At 38.0% G+C, this 20,290-nt stretch overlaps 1 protein-coding gene across 1 annotated transcript in view; it reads left to right on the top strand.

Annotated features, from left to right (window-relative positions):
- fgd1 (FYVE, RhoGEF and PH domain containing 1) overlaps positions 1-20,290 on the top strand; it is a 108,810-nt gene that overhangs the window by 82,869 nt on the left and 5,651 nt on the right. Inside the window, exons 7-16 of the mRNA XM_079828019.1 lie at positions 1,998-2,136; positions 2,325-2,383; positions 5,355-5,501; positions 6,981-7,073; positions 7,160-7,239; positions 7,423-7,453; positions 7,537-7,638; positions 10,169-10,297; positions 10,379-10,537; positions 17,571-17,717. Coding sequence (XP_079684145.1) covers positions 1,998-2,136; positions 2,325-2,383; positions 5,355-5,501; positions 6,981-7,073; positions 7,160-7,239; positions 7,423-7,453; positions 7,537-7,638; positions 10,169-10,297; positions 10,379-10,537; positions 17,571-17,717 — 1,086 coding nt within the window. The remainder of the gene's footprint in view (positions 1-1,997; positions 2,137-2,324; positions 2,384-5,354; positions 5,502-6,980; positions 7,074-7,159; positions 7,240-7,422; positions 7,454-7,536; positions 7,639-10,168; positions 10,298-10,378; positions 10,538-17,570; positions 17,718-20,290) is intronic.

Raw genomic sequence — 20,290 nt, 5'->3', positions numbered from 1 at the left:
TAAAAGTTCTCTTAAAAATTCAAATTGTGCTAATGTCGAGGCAGAGATGGTGTGAACAGTCAGATGTGGTTGAGCATCACACTCTCGGCTGAAATGTGTGAAAACCCCCTCGATGTTATAATGAGTGTTAATTGCACGCAACCCTGCATAATTCACACCCGTCGACTGAATGAACAGAGTGTGTGTTAGTCATACAGTAATCTCATACGCCAGGTGCGCTCCACCAAATCCACCTTCACAGTCTGAGACAAGAGCCTTCGTGTTAAAAATAACGCGAGCGCTCCCATGGCTCAGCGGTGATGGAGTGCGTCAGATGAAAGAGTGAATCGCTGTGGGTGTGGGAGTGTTTTTGGGGAGTTGTAGGCTATGGTGAATACTAATGGCGGCCCAATCAGGCCTGGTGCTGCACTTCAAACGTCTCTGCTTGCCCCTGTGTGAAGAATATCAAGAGCCCCAGTGGCTGAGATCACAGGACAGCTGTAAGCAGATCAGGCATGTCATGGGCTCCATCACGCAAGGGTCACGCTACCAGTGGATGATGGTATTTGTGCTTGCTTGGCAATGCTTTGGGAGTCTGCCTTATTGTTAAAGACAACATTTGACTTGTGCAATATGATGCATCTCAGAGTGAAACTAAATACTCATTGGGAAATAATCTAGGCGGAGACTTGCATTGTGAAAAGTACAATTATTGCTCAGAAATTTGCGCAAACCTCTAATTTTAAGTATTTGAGCAGTAGTTGAAAAAAAGTATTGAGAAAAGCAATATTACAATCTAGTGACTACATACAACATGCTATACACATTCATATTTTCATTTAAAAAAATTAAAAAAATATTATAATATAATATATAATACTATTTAGTAATATATTTTAACAAATGCTATATACAGCTTTAATTTAATTATGTAATTAACACGGTATAACATTTCTGTTAAAATATATTACTAAAATATTACATATTATATTATAATATGTATGTTTTTTCTTTTTTTAATTAAAATATGAATGTATATATATATACACACGTTATATATTAATGTGTATATATAGTGTGTGTATATATATTATAAAAATATATAATTCATATAAAAAATTAAAATAAATTAATAAAAAAATAAAGAATAATAATTATATATATATATATATATATATAAGCAATATTACAGTCTAGTAACCACATAGTAACATGCTATACACATTAATATTTTAATTTTAAAAAAGAAAAAAAAAAATTATAATATAATATATAATAATATTTTAGTAATATATTTTACATAATATATGTGTGTGTACTCTGTTAATTATTATTTATATATAAATACACACACATTCATGTATATATTTAAGAAATATGTGCATGTATATACTGTATATACATTTATATAATCTATAATATATATAAATATAAATATTTTATATATAAAAATAATATTTTTTCTGAAATATATACATGCTTGTGTGTGTATTTATATATAAATAATAATTAACAGAGTACACACACATATATTATGTAAACACAAACTTTTATTTTGGATGCGATTAATCGCGAATAATCTTTTGACAGCCCTAATATATAAATATATATAACAAAAGCTTATGAAAACAAGCATTTTTACTTTTTTATATGAAAGTATATTTTAAAATATGATATAAAAACAATATATATATGTGCGTGTGTGTGTATTGATATAATATAATACTTTAATAATACATACTTTAGTTATATGTGTAATACATTATGTATTTTAATATATAATATTTTAATAAAAGTTCATAAAAACAAGTTTTCTTTTCTTTTATATTTGAAAAGTGTATATATATATATACATACACAAAACTAATATGAATAATACATCTTAACAATAAGTGTGTAAGTAAATGGAGTCAGTCTTTAAGGTCTCTGTCTTTGCAAATATTCCGCATTCGTTTGTGGGAATGGATCTGTGCGTGTTTTCTTTTTAGTCATCATATTATTTTGGGTGTGTGTTGCAGAAAGAGGAGATGTGTGGGAATCTTACCCTACAGCACCACATGTTGGAGCCTGTGCAGAGGATTCCTCGTTACGAGCTCCTGCTCAAAGACTATCTGCACCGCCTGCCAGAGGACGCGGACGACTTCAAAGACGCTCAGAGTGAGTGCAGAACGCCACTACTTTATCTCCTCCACGGCCCACTTTCTGCTTCATTTCAACTATTCGTGCATGTGCCTGGAAATATTTCAGTCAAAAGATTCATGCAAGGTTCACAGGCCAAGATAAAAGGCAAAATGGAAAAATGACACCTTGTGAATATCAAGAACTTCATCCTTTATTCTTTGTAGAATCTCTGGAGCTGATCGCCACAGCGGCAGAACATTCAAACGCTGCCATCAGGAAAATGGTGAGTGGATTTCAGATGAACCACAGATCAGCGCCACACTCCATCTGGGGGGAAAACCAGCACTGCCACTTAACATCCCTTTGTAATTAAGCCTCTTTAATGTGTAGCCTGTTCTGAAAGTCTCTCATTTGAAGCTGTTAATTGCATATGTGTTTATTTTCTTCATTTTGAGACACGAGATGAACCTCCCTCCCTGTGAAACTGAGCCATGTTTCCATCCACCTGTGAATTTGGGGAATAAATTCCAAAAATGTGCATAATAACCGTATTCACTCAAATGAGGTGGATAATTATAAACTACACAATGGAAACACATTTACAGAATATATCCCCCAATAATCTGAAGGCGAGCAATCAAACCGTCTCCATTGACTTTGTATTGCGTGAAGCGGCCTCCTTGTCATTACTTATAACAAAACACAGAATGATGTCTAAAAGCTGATATGTGACAAAGTGGACAGCAAACAGAAGTTTTTATAAGCTGTCGACCCAAAAAACGAGCATTTAAGGACACAAAAGTGGATACAAGCAATTGAGACAGAGCGTGACATGTTATATTACACTGAGAACTACACACACTGGAGGGGAACGCAATCAGAGACAGGAAATATAATATATAAAACTGAAATTTGGATATTTGACTTAACAGTGACAACATGTTTACTTCACACGTTAGGCATAATGTGTGTCAGCATCCCCAAATTGATGTTTTTTTGGGTCGACAGCTAGGGGCGATTCTAGGATTTTCATTTTAGGGGGCTCAGCCAGTACTAGTTTAGGGTCCAATTCTCACTATTAACTAGTAGCTTATTAGTATGCATATTAGGATATTGGCTGTTTATTATTACTTATAAAGCAAATATTAATGCCTTATTCTGTATGAACATATTGTACATCCCTTAATCATACAATGTAGGCAGGTTTATAATCACTGAGATCCCAAATGTGAGGTTTGGGGGGTTCGGGGGCATGACCCCTCGAGAACATGTTGATTTCTATGATCTACAGATGTGCATTTTAAGATGTTCTTAACGCCAAAAAATTTGATAACAATAGCTTGAAAACCATGTCATATGACTGATATAGTTTTTCCATTTTCATCAGTGAAGACAGTAAACATATGTTTAACTGATATTTATATGTTTTATGAATCATTTTCGAAGGCTAACAGGAAAGCTGGGTAACTAAATGTATTAAATTAGTTCACAATATGCACACATTCATTACTAATCTCATGCCCAATACAAGCTGGAAAAAGCTGAACTTTTTTATTTACTGAGAGCTACAAATGGAATTATTAATTTACAATATGCACACATTCATTACTATTAATCTTATGCCTAATCTGAAGAAAACGGCTTTGTTAATATTTCTTGTTTGTTAATTATATTATAAATGACATTACATAGGCCTATTTCAAATCAAAATGGCAAAATTAGACAAAAGTTTATTAATTTGCCTGAATATTTTTGTCATTTGTTTAACATTTCTGACAGCTGTCAAATATGAAATGTTTAGTTTAGCTGCATATCTCGCACTTGACGTCGAGTCCTGCTGCTAAAACCTCAGCAGCTTCTGTGAACATAAAGCCCGCCTACTCTGATTTGATTGGTTTTCTCAAATATTTTGACATTGGCGAGCGGTGAGGCTCAGATCAACACACACACCTCTGCTTCTGACTCTGTTCGACGCCGCTGCGGATTGAAGAACGCGCTGATTAAAAGACGGGACGCTGAAAAAAAACGACAGCTTATAAAAACTTATTTCTGTGTTTCTTAGCTTGTTTGCTGTACACTTTGTCACATAGCAGCTTTTAGACAGTGTTCTGTTTTTTGTTATAAGTCAGAAATGACAAGGCGATCGCTTCACGCAATACAAAGTCAATGGAGAGGATGGATTGCCCCCCTGGGTGTGGGCGTGGCCTAAATAAGTAAATTAAAGCTACACTGTGTAACTTTTAAAACACTTAGTTCTTTCTAAAATATATGTACTCATTAATGTATATTTACTTCTTTCAAGTAATAAAGTATTCTCGTAAGTTTATAATATGCCATTGAAAATACATACGGGTGAGGGTTCGAATGCCGGTCGCCATGTTGCCCCTCCATCTTGAAAGTACATTAGCCAAAGAGGGACATACCCGTAAATTCAAGCTTTGCCTTTCGCGTTTTAGCACTCGATGAATCGGCCACCGTAGGAGTTAAAACGAAATCGGAATTGAGAGGAACAGAAACTAATATTCACTGGATGGTCATATACCTTTTCACCACTAGATGGGGGAAAATATCACACAGTGTAGCTTTAATTAAACAATTTAATAATCAATTAAAAAGGAATTTATACCTGTATGATACGCTGTAGCCGGATTGGACCAGCAGTTTGGAAAACAGATGGATGGATGATTCAGCTGCGAGCGCCATCTTCTGGCGAAACACTTGACTCTTACAGTGCATTATGGGTATTCTCCAGCGTTTGAGTGTACATTAGTTGTACACTCGTTATTGCGGTGCATTGTGGGATTGAATGAGTGCACTCGATAACGTCCACTATGGTTACGGACACCACTACAAACGGCTGTCCCCTCAAATAATGCCCTAATTAATGGTTCAGGAAGTGATTTCGGACACAGTCGTGTTTATTAAGTTTCATCTGCACGCACTGAGATGCAAGTCATTTATGATATATAAAAATGTGAATCCTGATAGCAGCAACTTCCATTTTTATTACTAATATTTTGCACCAATTTCACAGAAAGTGTTGATTTTGTTCTCTTGAATCACAAGGGATGGAAACGGTGCTTTATTCACAAAGCAATCTTTCAATTTTGTGTTACATTCACAACTTTGGATGGAAGTGTAGCTACTGTCAAATTTGACTTATCATTTGATCAGCTTGAAACGCTCTTGTTTGGATGCTTGCTGAAAATGAATGATAAATGTCTCTACAAACGTTTAAATGTTTTGTCTCTCAGGAGCGCATGAGAAAGCTGTTGAAGGTGTACGAGTTGCTCGGTGGAGAAGAAGACATCGTTAACCCGACTAATGAGCTCATTAAAGAGGGGCACATCCTGAAACTGTCAGCTAAAAATGGGACATCACAGGATAGATACCTCATTCTGGTGAGTCAGACATGCCAAAGCTGTTGCACTAGTTGTATTTCTTAATACAAATGTAGTTCTTTTAAAGGGATAGTTCACCCAAAATTGAAAATCCTGTCATGATTTACTCACCCTCATGTCGTTCCAAACACGTAAGACTGAATTTAGTCTGTTATTCACATGTTCAGCGAACATAAACACAAGCTCAACCGAACCTGCTTGACGCGCGAGAACAAACCTCATTGGTTCTCGCTGAAGCTCAAATGTGATGCATAACACGAGAATGAACCTCATTGGTTCTCGCTGAAGCTCAAACGTGATGCGTAACACGAGAATGAACCTCATTGGTTCTCGCTGAAGCTCAAACGTGATGCGTAACACGAGAATGAACCTCATTGGTTCTCGCAGAAGCTCAAACGTGATGCGTAACACGAGAATGAACCTCATTGGTTCTTGCAGAAGCTCAAATGTGATGCGTAACACGAGAATGAACCTCATTGGTTCTCGCTGAAGCTCAAACGTGATGCGTAACACGAGAATGAACCTCATTGGTTCTCGCTGAAGCTCAAACGTGATGCGTAACACGAGAATGAACCTCATTGGTTCTCACTGAAGCTCAAATGTGATGCGTAACACGAGAATGAACCTCATTGGTTCTTGCAGAAGCTCAAATGTGATGCGTAACACGAGAATGAACCTCATTGGTTCTCACTGAAGCTCAAATGTGATGCGTAACACGAGAATGAACCTCATTGGTTCTCGCTGAAGCTCAAACGTGATGCGTAACACGAGAATGAACCTCATTGGTTCTCACTGAAGCTCAAATGTGATGCGTAACACGAGAATGAACCTCATTGGTTCTCGCTGAAGCTCAAACGTGATGCGTAACACGAGAATGAACCTCATTGGTTCTCACTGAAGCTCAAATGTGATGCGTAACACTAGAATGAACCTCATTGGTTCTCGCTGAAGCTCAAACGCGATGCGTAACACGAGAATGAACCTCATTGGTTCTCACTGAAGCTCAAATGTGATGCGTAACACTAGAATGAACCTCATTGGTTCTCGCTGAAGCTCAAACGCGATGCGTAACACGAGAATGAACCTCATTGGTTCTCGCTGAAGCTCAAACGCGATGCGTAACACGAGAATGAACCTCATTGGTTCTCGCTGAAGCTCAAACGCGATGCGTAACACGAGAATGAACCTCATTGGTTCTCGCTGAAGCTCAAACGTGCTGCATATGTTCATCATATAAAGCGATCGAGTCTCTTCAGATAATTCGGACTAAACTAATAGTTTTACGATCTCTTTTTATGAACTGTCAATGGAGGGACAGAAATCTCTTTTCATCAAAAGATCTTCTTTTGTGTTCTGAAGATGAACGAAACGACATGAGAGTGAGTAATTAATGACCGAATTTTCTTTTTTGGGTGAACTATCCCTTTAATGTCTGTTGGTTAATCATGCATGTTTAACTTTGCTCTCCTCTCTCTGAAGTTCAATGACCGGTTGTTGTACTGCGTCCCTAAACTGAGGCTGATAGGACAGAAATTCGGAGTGAGAGCGCGGATTGATGTAGACGGCATGGAGGTTCGACATGCTCACAGCGTCATATTCAAAATAAATCTGTATAAAATAAAATAAAATAAATCGATTCACTCTGCACTTTTTCACAGCTGAAGGAGACCAGCAGCATGAACGTGCCACGAACCTTTCTGGTATCCGGAAAACAGCGTTCGCTAGAACTGCAAGCAAGGTAATGCTGAGGGAATGTGCTTCATCTGCTCAAAACATCAGAGCTGAGGTTGATTGACAACCACAGAAATGTTGTCCGAGCTTTTGGGCATTAGGAGAAAATACCCAAGAAAAGCATATCAGTCATTGAAAAACAAGAGAAATATGTGCGGTTTAAAACGTTTGTCGTTTTCTTTTTCACCAGGACGGAAGAAGAGAAGAGAGATTGGATTCAGGTAACATATCACATCGCAGGCTCTCATATCTCTCGACCATGCTTACATTTTTCTCATTTCTTTTCTTTTTCACTTTCTCACAGGCAATCCAGGCCACTATACAGAGACATGAACAGACGCTGGAGACCTTCCGGATGCTCAACTGCTCGTTTCGGGAGGAGGACTTCACTCCTCCCAACTCTCCAGTTCGTTTTTATTTTATCACTAAAGCTAAAACGACAACAACAAAAAAGTGTGTTCATAAGATGAAATAATGTATAAATACTGGATGTAAAACTTAACCTAAATTATATATTTTATGTATTTTAATTATTTATATATACATGTATGAAGTACTGCAGTTTCTAAAACTTAAAAAAAAAAAATTAAAGCTAACTGGAAATATTAAAATTATAAGTGACAACTAAAACTAAAAGTTATTTCAAAATATTAATAAATACTATAATAGTATATGAATAATACTATATATTTTGGGGGGTGCTAAAATAAAATAACACAATTTTAAAATATAATAGAATTTAACAATTTATTCTGCTTTCTGGTTGTAAATCATGAGATTAATCAAATGTTTTTTTTCTGTTGACAGATTATAAACAAAAACTTTATAGCTAGTGTATTACTATATACGGTCACACTTTAGATTAACTAACTATTAGTTATGGCTTTTGCCTCAATAAACTCATAATTACTGCTTATTAATAGTTAGTAAGGTAGTTGTTAAGTTTTAGGTATTGGGTAGGATTAGAGATGTAGAATATGATCATGCAGAATAAGGCATTAAAAGTTTAGTTCACCCAAAAATGAAAATTAGCCCATGATTTCCTCTCTCTCAAGTCATCCTAGGTGTGTATGACATTCTTCTTCAGACGAATAAAATTGTAGTTATTTAAAAAAAAAAAAGCTTTATAATGGCAGTGAATGGTTGTGTCGTTTTTGAAGCCCAAAGAAGTGCATCTATCCATCATATAACTGCTCCACACGGCTCCAGGGGTTAATAAAGGTGAAGTGAAAAATATCCATATTTAAAACTTTATAGACTAAAATAACTAGCTTCCGGCGGTCAGCGTCGACTTGTGATAAAAGAGTGACCCCTGACGTGATGTACAGGAGCATCTCAATCTGTGGATAGTGCTGGACAACAAACTCAAGCTCCTCTTCTCTTATATCAAAATCATCCGCCATTTCTCTTTAAAAATTCTCGTTTTAGACTCTAATTCATGATGGGTGTTTTGTTTTGCTCTATCCTCTGTGCTTCTTAAGTTCAAGGGTCAGGCGTCACTCTTTCAGCGCAAGTCGACTCCCGTACTGCTGACCGCCGGACGCTAGTTATTTTAGTCTATAAAGTTTTAAATATGGATATTTGTCTTACACAAACGCACCACTTCGCTTCAGAAGGCCTTTATTAACCCCTGGAGCCGTGTGGAGCAGTTATATGATGGATAGATGCACTTTAATGGACTTCAAAAACGACACAACCATTCACTGCCATTATAAAGCTTGGAAGAGCAGGACATTTTTAATAAAACTCTGATTGTGTTCGTCTGAAAGAAGGATGGATGACCTAGGATGACTTGAGGGAGAGGAAATCATGGGCTAATTTTCATTTTTGGCTGAACTATCCCTTTAATATGCGCTTTATAAGTGCTAATAAACAGCTAATGTCCTAGTAAAATGCATGCTAGTAAGCAACTAGTTAATAGTGAGAATTAGACCCCAAACTTAAGTGTTACTCTTTATTCTATTACTGTATAAACTACTAGATAATAATAATAAAATATTTCCCAGATAATAGTTCACACATATTTATAATCTGTTCCACAGTATAAATGGGTCTTATATATGAAAATACATAGCTGCGTTTATATTTTAGGAAGGGGATTCCTATATTTGCTATATCTGTGGCATTAAAAGTCCCAGATCTATGTGAATATATGGATATATTCCATATTATATATATATATATATATATATATATATATATATATATATATATATATATATATATATATATATATATATATATATATATATATATATATATATATATATATATATATATATATTAGGGCTGTCAAAAGATTAATCGCGATTAATCACATCCAAAATAAAGTTTGTGTTTACATAATATATGTGTGTGTACTCTGTTAATTATTATTTATATATAAATACACACACATGCATGTATATATTTAAGAAAAAAATATTATTTTTATACATAAAACATTTATATTTATATATATTATAGATTATATAAATGTATATACAGTATATACATGCAAATATTTCTTAAATATATACATGAATGTGTGTGTATTTATATATAAATAATAATTAACAGAGTACACACACATATATTATGTAAACACAAACTTTTATTTTGGATGCGATTAATTGCGCTTAATATATATATATATATATATATATATATATGTGTGTGTGTATATATATATATATATATATATAGATTAATCGCAATTAATCGCATCCAAAATAAAAGTTTATGTGTATGTGTCCCCAGAAAGCGTTTTGATACGCAAGTCACACTTAAATATGCATGAATGCCATTGCATTAGTTAACAAAATATCAAATCAAGTGGCAAAACTTCACCTTTAAAGAAGACACTTGCTCTAATGCAGTGAGATTTAGGTGTGTGTTAGGTCTGTTAATACTGTATGTGGCCGCTGCGGTATTCTCTGACCGTTCTTTGTTTTCAGAATTGCACAGAGCTTGGAAAGCGAGCGCCCACTCCGATCCGGGAGAAAGAGGTCACACTGTGCATGAAGTGTCAGGAGCCTTTTAACTCCATTACCAAAAGACGGCATCACTGCAAAGCCTGCGGACACGTAAGTCTCAGCATTCCTCTGCTCCTCGACACACTCCTGATGACGTGGGCTGACGTGGGCTGACGTGGGCCTTGATTTCAGGTGGTGTGTGGAAAGTGTTCGGAGTTCCGCGCCCGTCTGTTGTACGATAACAACCGAGCCAACCGTGTGTGTATAGACTGCTACACCACGCTAGTGGGAGTGCCGCCCTCTCCAGCCAGTCTGAGCAACAGCACGCAGAGACGCCGCTCCATTCTAGAGGTAATTTGTTTATTCGATTATGTTAATGAACAGTGTTGGGGAAAGTTACTTTGAAAAGTAATGCATTACAATATTGCGTTACTCCCTTAAAAAGTGACTAATTGAGTTACTTAGTTACTTTTTAAGAAAAGTAATGCGTTACGTTACTTTTGCGTTACTTTTTCTCACCTGGGCTGGGCTTGTTTTTGTTTTGTTTTTTATAACAAAAAAGTTATATTTTTGTGCAACGGTAAAGACCTCTTCATACCAAAATTGAAATAATAAAAATGGTAAGAATGCAAATTCACGCATGAACAGTAGAGGGCGCAGCTCTGGATAATGTAGAATAGGATGCAGGAGAAAAAAGTTTTACCAATAAAAACAAAAAATCTAGTAAATTTCATCATCAAAGGTCAGCAGCAAGACATTGGTCAATTCAATATAAAGGTAGATTATGCATAAAAATAGTTGTTTTATTTAACATTTAATTATTGGAGGTTTGCATAGTACTGATTTTATTAATTTTGAGGAGTACAGAATCTTTATTGTGCAAGTTAAATAAATGCTCACATTTAGTCTGGAACTACAATAACCCTCATGTTCACACACACACGCCTCTGCACTTATTCTTCTCCACATGAGGGCAGGAGAGCTGTCAGTCAAATTAATGTGAAAAAGTAACTTGCGTTACTTTTTTAAAAAAGTAACTCAGATATTTTGTTGTAAATTTGAAAAGTAATGCGTTACTTTACTAGTTACTTAGAAAAAGTAATATTATTACGTAACTCAAGTTACTTGTAATGAGTTACCCCCAACACTGTTAATGAACATAAGTATCAATCACATAAACGTCGCACACCTGTGTGTGATAGGAGAGCAGGACAAAAAAGTCCAATTATCAACCAATGCAAAAAGTCCCGCACACTATCAACTTGCAATTAAAAACGATTTATTTTTTCATTGCAACGTTTCGATCTTTCGATCTTCCTCAGGCATGAAAAAACATAAGAAACTTCCGTTTCTTTTAAAAGGTACCGTTGACCAATCACAATCTCGAGGTCACAATGAATAATAGAACACATTAACATAAAAAAGTCACGTCACAATTAATCGTGAAATCATCTTAAACTCATCACATTACCATGAGCACATCCTCAGGAACACGTTATATCACAATTAATGGAAAAAACAATCATCATAAACTCATCACATCACAATGAATGGTAGAACATATGTACATATGAACATAAGTATAAAATACATGTAAGACAAATGTAAACGAGCCGGATTATTGCAACATTGCGGATTAGGTTGCTTTTGATGTTTTTTGCTTACCAAGGTTGTGCTTATTTGATCAAAATACAGTAAACACAGTAATTTTGTAAAATATTATTACAATTTTAAATCATTTTTTTGATCAAAGCTGTATTTTCAGCATCATTACTCCAGTCTTCAGTGTCACATGATCCTTCAGAAATCATTCTCATATGATGATTTGGTGCTCAAGAAACATTTCTGATTGTTATCATTAATTTTTAAAATGTTTTTGCAGCTTAATATTTCTGTGATATACACTACTATTCAAAAGTTTAAAGTAAGTAAGGTAAAAAACGTAAAATTAAAACATAAAAAAATCATACTTTGTTCAGCAAGGAGGCATTACATGTATTAAAATTAAATTGAGACATTAAAAGATCAAATATTTAAAAAATATATATATTTTTTTAAAGGAACACGCCAACCTTTTGGGACTTTAGCTTATTCACCGTATCCCCCAGAGTTAGATAAGTCCTTACATACCATTTTCATCTCTATGCCATAACTCTGTCTGACGCACACACCGCTAGCCTAGCTTAGCACAAAGACTGGAGGTACATGGCTCCAGCTAGCCTAGCTTAGCACAAAGACTGGAGGTAAATGGCTCCAGCTAGCCTAGCTTAGCACAAAGACTGGAGGTAAATGGCTCCAGCTAGCCTAGCTTAGCACAAAGACTGGAGGTACATGGCTCCAGCTAGCCTAGCTTAGCACAAAGACTGGAGGTAAATGGCTCCAGCTAGCCTAGCTTAGCACAAAGACTGGAGGTAAATGGCTCCAGCTAGCCTAGCTTAGCACAAAGACTGGAGGTACATGGCTCCAGCTAGCCTAGCTTAGCACAAAGACTGGAGGTAAATGGCTCCAGCTAGCCTAGCTTAGCACAAAGACTGGAGGTAAATGGCTCCAGCTAGCCTACTGCTCAATAAGTGACAAAATAACGCCAACATTTTCCTATTTACATGTTGTGATGTGTATAGTTACATCGTGTACTAAGACCGACAGAAAATTAAATGTTGTGATTTTCTAGACCGATATGGCTAGGAACTATACTATATGAAATTATCAAAGATTAATTAAATAATGTATCATGGTTTCCACAAAAATGTTATACAGCTAAAAAACAACAGCTAAATAATAATAGATAATAACTGAGCACCAAATTTCTGAAGGATCATGTGACACTGAAGACTTTGCTTTGTCACCACAGAAATAAATTACATTTTAAAACAGAAAATGTGCAATATTGCTGTTTTTTTTATGTATTTGATCAAATAAATCCAGCATCGGTGAGCTTAAGAGACTTCTTTCAAAAACAGTGGCGGCATTTCACAAAAGCCTCGGGTATGGCATGAGCCTTTCTGGCCATTCAACAACGGCATTCCCAGATAATAACCATCTTAACAAAATGTGAACAAAAATCCACTAAAAGAACTTAACAACAGACTTAACAACAATGCACATACTGAAATATATATAAGCCTTCACTGTGTCCTAACCAAACATATTCATTTTACTGTTTTTATTTCTGCGGCGTTGTGGCTGGAACAACATACAAAGTATGACAAGTGCAGATTATGTGCTTTATTTAATGTAAAAAGAATTTAAAGCGAGTTTGAATATCATTTTTTGTGACTTTTATAGACATAGCCTTACTGAAATCAACAATGGATGATTCCAAACCATAACCTCAGATCTTATTTTTTATTTAGTGCTGTCCTGAATAAGATATTTTACATACAAAAATGTACATATCGTCCACAAGACAAAAAAATAGCTGAATTTATTCAAACGACCCGTTCAAAAGTTTATGAACCATTGATTCTGATGATCCACGGCTGTGTGTGTGTGTGTGAGTGTGTGTGTGTGTGTGTGTGTGTGGTTACCTGATGATCCACGGCTGTGTGAGTGTGTGTGTGTGTGTGTGAGTGTGTGTCGTTCCCTGATGATCCACGACTGTGTGTGTGAGTGTGTGTGTGTGTGTGTGTGTGTGTGTGTCGTTACCTGATGATCCACGGCTGTGTGTGTGTGTGTATGAGTGTGTCGTTCCCTGATGATCCACGGCTGTGTGTGTGTGTGTGTGTGTGTGTGTGTGTGTGTGTGTCGTTACCTGATGATCCACGGCTGTGTGTGTGTGTGTGTGTGTGTGTTGTTCCCTGATGATCCACGGCTGTGTGTGTGAGTGTGTGTGTGTGTGTGTGTGTGTGTCGTTACCTGATGATCCACGGCTGTGTGTGTGTGTGTATGAGTGTGTCGTTCCCTGATGATCCACGGCTGTGTGTGTGTGTGTGTGTGTGTTGTTCCCTGATGATCCACGGCTGTGTGTGTGTGTGTGTATGTGTGTGTGTTGTTCCCTGATGATCCACGGCTGTGTGTGTGTGTGAGTGTGTCGTTCCCTGATGATCCACGGCTGTGTGTGTGTTTTGTCCCCTGATGATCCACGGCTGTGTGTGTGTGTGTGTTGTCCCCTGATGATCCACGGCTGTGTGTGTGTGTGTGTGTTGTTCCCTGATGATCCACGGCTGTGTGTGTGTGTGTGTATGTGTGTGTGTGTGTGTGTGTGTGTGTTGTTCCCTGATGATCCACGGCTGTGTGTGTGTTGTCCCCTGATGATCCACGGCTGTGTGTGTGTGTTGTTCCCTGATGATCCACGGCTGTGTGTGTGTGTGTATGTGTGTGTGTGTGTGTATGTGTGTGTGTGTGTGTGTGTGTGTGTGTGTGTATGTGTGTGTGTGTGTGTGTTGTCCCCTGATGATCCACGGCTGTGTGTGTGTGTGTGTGTTGTTCCCTGATGATCCACGGCTGTGTGTGTGTGTGTGTATGTGTGTGTGTGTGTGTGTGTGTGTGTTGTTCCCTGATGATCCACGGCTGTGTGTGTGTTGTCCCCTGATGATCCACGGCTGTGTGTGTGTGTTGTTCCCTGATGATCCACGGCTGTGTGTGTGTGTGTATGTGTGTGTGTGTGTGTGTTGTTCCCTGATGATCCACGGCTGTGTGTGTGTGTGAGTGTGTGTGTGTTGTTCCCTGATGATCCACGGCTGTGTGTGTGTTGTTCCCTGATGATCCACGGCTGTGTGTGTGTGTGTATGTGTGTGTGTGTGTGTGTGTTGTTCCCTGATGATCCACGGCTGTGTGTGTGTGTGTGTGTGTGTGTCGTTCCCTGATGATCCACGGCTGTGTGTGTGTGTGTGTGTGTGTGTGTGTGTCGTTCCCTGATGATCCACGGCTGTGTGTGGGTGTGTTGTCCCCTGATGATCCACGGCTGTGTGTGTGTGTGTGTGTGTGTGTGTGTGTGTGTGAGTGTGTGTGTGTGTGTGTGTGTGTGTGTGTGTGTGTGTGTGTGTGTGTGTGTCGTTCCCTAATGATCCACGGCTGTGTGTGTGTGTGTGTGTGTGTGTGTGTGTGTTGTCCCCTGATGATCCACGGCTGTGTGTGTGTGTGTGTGTGTGTGTGTGTGTGTGTGAGTGTGTGTGTGTGTGTGTGTGTGTGTGTGTCGTTCCCTAATGATCCACGGCTGTGTGTGTGTGTGTGTGTGTGTGTTGTCCCCTGATGATCCACGGCTGTGTGTGTGTGTGTGTGTGTGTGTGTGTGTGTGTGTGTGTGTGTGTGTGTGAGTGTGTGTGTGTGTGTGTGTGTCGTTCCCTAATGATCCACGGCTGTGTGTGTGTTTTGTGATGGTTGTTCTTGAGTCTCTTGTTTGTCCTGAGCTGTTAAACTGCTCCGTGTTCTTCAGAAAAATCCTCCAGCTCCTCCACATTCTTCAGTTTTCCAGCATCTTCTGCACATCTGAACCCTCTCCAGCAGGGACTGTGTGATTCTGAGATCCATCTTTTCACACTGAGGACGATTGAGGGACTCAAACACAACTATTAAAAACAGTTGAAACATTCAGTGATGCTCCAGAAGGAAACACGGCGCATTAAGAGCCGGGGGTGAAAACATATTGAATTTGAAAATCAAGGTAAATTGTACTTAATTTGTCTTCTGGGAGACATGTAAGTATATTCAGTTGCTTCTGAAGGGAAGTGCTAAATAAAAAATAAAAAAAAAGATATTTAAACAAAATAAGAAACATTTGGACATCTTCAACCTGCTCAAAGGTTTTTTTTAATGCGTCGTCTTTCCTTCTGGAGCATTGCTCAAGTGTATTCTATGATTTAAAAAATAGTTTCAGTCACTCAGTATGTATTTTTAGTCGTGCTAAAATTGTGTACGATTTAGGAATTCGATATTGTACTTGCTGTGAATGCAGAATGCAGAGAGCCCGCACACACGCTCTTCTGATTGGCTGTGATTTTTGATTGATTGATCTCGGGTCGAGTCTGGTTTGCTGTTGAAAACCTTGTCACATCGCGTCTGGTTGGACACGGCTTTAGCCTGTTTAAATTTGCTTTTCAAAGCTGCAACATAACTAACGAGCGGCATCATGAGCTGTTTATTTCCCCTGCTGGTCTAAATGCCAGGGTATGGCAACTGCCCTATGTAAATGCCGCCCCTGTTCAAAAACATTTACAAATCTTAATGATTATTATGACCAGTAGTGCAGGTTTTAGGCATGCATTCAACCGTAGAGAATCAACACTTAGGGCCCTATCTTGCACCCAGCGCAATTGACTTTGTACACCGACGCATGTGTCATTCCAATTTTGCACCCGCGCAAAGCGCGCTTTTCCCTCCACAGAAGCACGTCGCTAAACTAGTGAATGCACTTGCGCTCCCTGGGCGGTTCAGCGCAAAAAAGGAGGCGTGTTCCGGCGCAAACAATCCCTGGTGCTATTTTGCTGTTCCATTAAACAATTGCGCCACTGACCAGAAAAAACCTAGTCTAAAGTCAGTGGCGCGTTGCGCGTTGTTCATTATGCTATTTTAAGGGCGCATGCTTGACCATAATGTATAGCGTGCACAACGCGCATACACTTTGCTCATGTAATCTACACAGATGCAACAGTTATTTTTGCAAATCATAAATTGTTACACTAAAAAAATATTAACACATGAGATGACGGAAATCATTGTGGTGTGCCACGAAGATGTGAAAAAATAGGCATAAATCTAGCTTACAAATGATTCAGGCTAATTGTAATAATTAAGGATAAGACCTGTTTGCCCAATAGTGGCAAGACATATATGTATATAAGGACATCTGACAAATTGGTTTGTCCGTCAAGAACCAGGAAAAAAAATTGACTGAAAAACTGAAAAAACTGAAAGACTGAAAAAAAAAAGACTGTGAAATCACCTTTACCATAATGTACAACATTACAACTTCACTTCTCTGTCTTTCACTGCTCTTACAAGAACATCAGTCTCCTCGGCTGTGAACCGCTCCTGGCGTGCGCCTGGTAAATACGCCATAATAATAGCAATCCATAATGGAACTTGCGCACCTGCTTTTAAAGGGAATGTTGGATGACGCTCGGATTGGTTTATTCACGTTACGCCCAAACCACACCTATGAATAATGAAGCTACTTCAGACCAACCCATTTTAGATTTGCGCCGGGCGCAAGAGCCATTTATCCCGCCGGGAAAATAGCAACAGCGCCGAGACCCGCCCACAAAGTTACTTGCGCTTCGCGCTTTGACACTTGCGTTTCAGATCGTTAAAATAGGGCCCTTAATGTGACACGACTTTGGAGTCTAAAGGCAGCCATACGGCTAAATAGATGCAAGAAAGAGAAGACCAATCATAATTCAGTGTGCAAAAATGTGAAAAGTAACAGTTTGTTCTTCCCCTCACGCAGAAACAAGCCTCAGTGGCAGCTGAGAACAGTGTGCTGTGTAGTTTCCTGCATCATATGGAGAAGGGAAGTGGCCGTGGATGGCAGAAGGCCTGGTTCGTCATCCCTGAAAATGAACCACTGGTGCTGTATATCTATGGTGCTCCACAGGTGAGGCTGCAGTTACTAACACCACTATTATGCAAATGTGTGTTACTGTAAAGTACGGATGTGGTTTCTGCATTTTTGAGGAGAAGTTAAACCGCCACGACTGCATGTACACCTGGTGTTCATCAACTTTATGGGGATTCAGGTTTGCCTGATGTGTCCTGCACTGCAAAAAATGCTTTTCTTACGAAGTATTTTTGTCTTGTTTCTGGTCCAAACATCTAAAAATTTTCAAAACAAGAAGCAATTTACTAGCCAAATAAAAATTATTGTCTTGTTTTGGGGGGAAATAACTCAAAATTAAGTGAGTAAAATTAGCAAAATAATCTGCCAATGGGGTAAGCAAAATAAGCTACATTCAAACAGAAAACAAGATTATTTTGCTTACCCCATTGGCAGATTATTCTGCTAATTTTACTCACTTAATTTTGAGTTATTTTCCCCCAAAACAAGACAAAAACTTTTGCTTGTCTAGTAAATGCTTCTTAATGTAAGACTTTTTAGATATTTGGACTGAAAACAAGACAAAAATACTAAGTAAGAAAAGCATTTTTTGCAGTGTGGACAGAAGCTAAAGACGGCCTTCTCACTGCCAACTATTCTGTTAAAACAAAGGTTTTGAGCTTTGCCTGTTCCGTGCGGATTTAAAAGGAATGACCCGTATGATCAAAACGTTTGTAAAAGCCTAAATATATACACTACCATTCAAAAATATGTATACTTTTATTCATCAAGGATCCCTTCAATTGATCAAAAGTTACATTGATAATGTTACAAATTATTTCTATTTCAAATAAATACTGTTCTTATGAGTTTTCTATTCATCAAAGAATCCTGAAAATCTTTCACAAAAATATATAAATATAATAAATGTTTAAAGGGGGGGGTGAAACGCTCAGTTTCAGTCAATCTCATGTCAATCTTGAGTGCCTATAGAGTAGTATTGGATCCTTCATATCTCCGAAAAGTCTTCAGTTTTATTATATTTATAAAAGAAAGATACACTTTACAGAGTCTTTCCGGGGAAAAAAAACGAGCGGCTGGGGGCGTGTCGTGTGGGCGGAGCTAAAGAATCACGAATGCGCGCAGCTATAGTGTCGAGAGCGTCTGTAAGCGGTGACATCCTTAAACATGGAAAAAAAACTTTATTCTAAATAAACCGTGGAGATCAATCTGATTTAGCCACACATATATGATCCAGAATCAGATCTAGAGGCTGAAATTGAACATGAGCAGCAGCACGACGACTAAAGCAGGACGTCTCTATGGTGTTTACTGTAACTGTAACTTATATATGCGTTGGGGCTTGTCATGCGCAAGTTTTACAACATTTGTGTGTTTACTCATGGTTTATGAGGATATAATTTGGTCTATGGACTATTATATGTGATTTAATGTTAGCAGTAGCAAGTGTAACGGTTTTGCACGTCAGACTAGTGCGTGTTTACATAGAAAAACAATGGAATAGTAGCGCAATTGAATGAACGAGTCGATAGCTAACAACACAAAGACATTTGAAGCAGTTTTACTCACCGCCTGCTTCCAACACACGACGTGAACCTTAATCGCTGGGACCGCTCCATCTTTCAGCATTAGACCAGCTACAAATCCGGAGTTGAACTGGGCCTTGTTTATAAACCATCGTCAGCGAAATTCAGGGAACAAACAAAAACACTTGCACAAATCCGTTGCTGCTCCGGAAAAACAAACTCCATCCACTGTCCCATTAACGCTGGGCTCTTTGGGAAGCTGTGCAGGGTTGTCTTGCCCTGACAACCAAAAACACACACTTCTTTGGTGACTAGGGTTGGGAATCATGAGACATTTTCTGGTTCCAGTTCTGGTTCCGGTTCCGCCTAACGATTCCGGTTCCATTAAAATTATTAAACAAATAGTGGTAAAGGAAAAAGGCACAATACGCAACTCAAACAATCCTTTTTGTGTTTATTACTTGCTCTCAAATTAATTTACAGGTTGGCAATGTCAAAAAAAGTCCTGTATTGAACATATATTACAGTATTAATTAAGCCATTCTTGCAAAAAAAAAATAATTTATGGACATTAAAATTAAATGTTCAACACCTCTGAAATTGTCTTATTACATTTTCTCTCTGTCTTTGAATAAAACCAAGTTATAAAATATATTTATTAGTTATATTTATTAATTAGTTGTATATTAATTTAATAGTAATTCAGCGAACTTGAAAATAATAAATGGTAATTCAGCATTACATCTCTCTCTCTCTCTCTCTCTCTCTCTCTCTCTCTCTCTCTCTCTCTCTCTCTCTCTCTCTCTATCTATCTATCTATCTCGCTCCCAGCGCTTCGCACACACATTGCGCCAGAACTGTTTTCGGAACCGAAACTTAGGAATGTTGCGCGGTTCTGGTATTTTTCAAAAATCAGTATCGGTTCTGTATAAGAACCGGTTCTCGGTTCCCAACCCTATTGGTGACATTGTTGATGGCGTGAAGTCCTGTGACTGCAGCGCAGCCGAGCAAAGCGCTTTGATGGGTGTACCGCTTTGAAGGAAATTCTGCCCCATTTGACGTCACACAAACCCATATTTGAAAAAA

Source organism: Gobio gobio, assembly GCF_949357685.1.
Source record: "Gobio gobio genome assembly, chromosome: 10".
NCBI classification, from domain to species: Eukaryota; Metazoa; Chordata; class Actinopteri; order Cypriniformes; family Gobionidae; genus Gobio; species Gobio gobio.
Note: the sequence above shows the minus strand (reverse complement) of the source record. Positions and strands in the feature narration are given on the sequence as shown.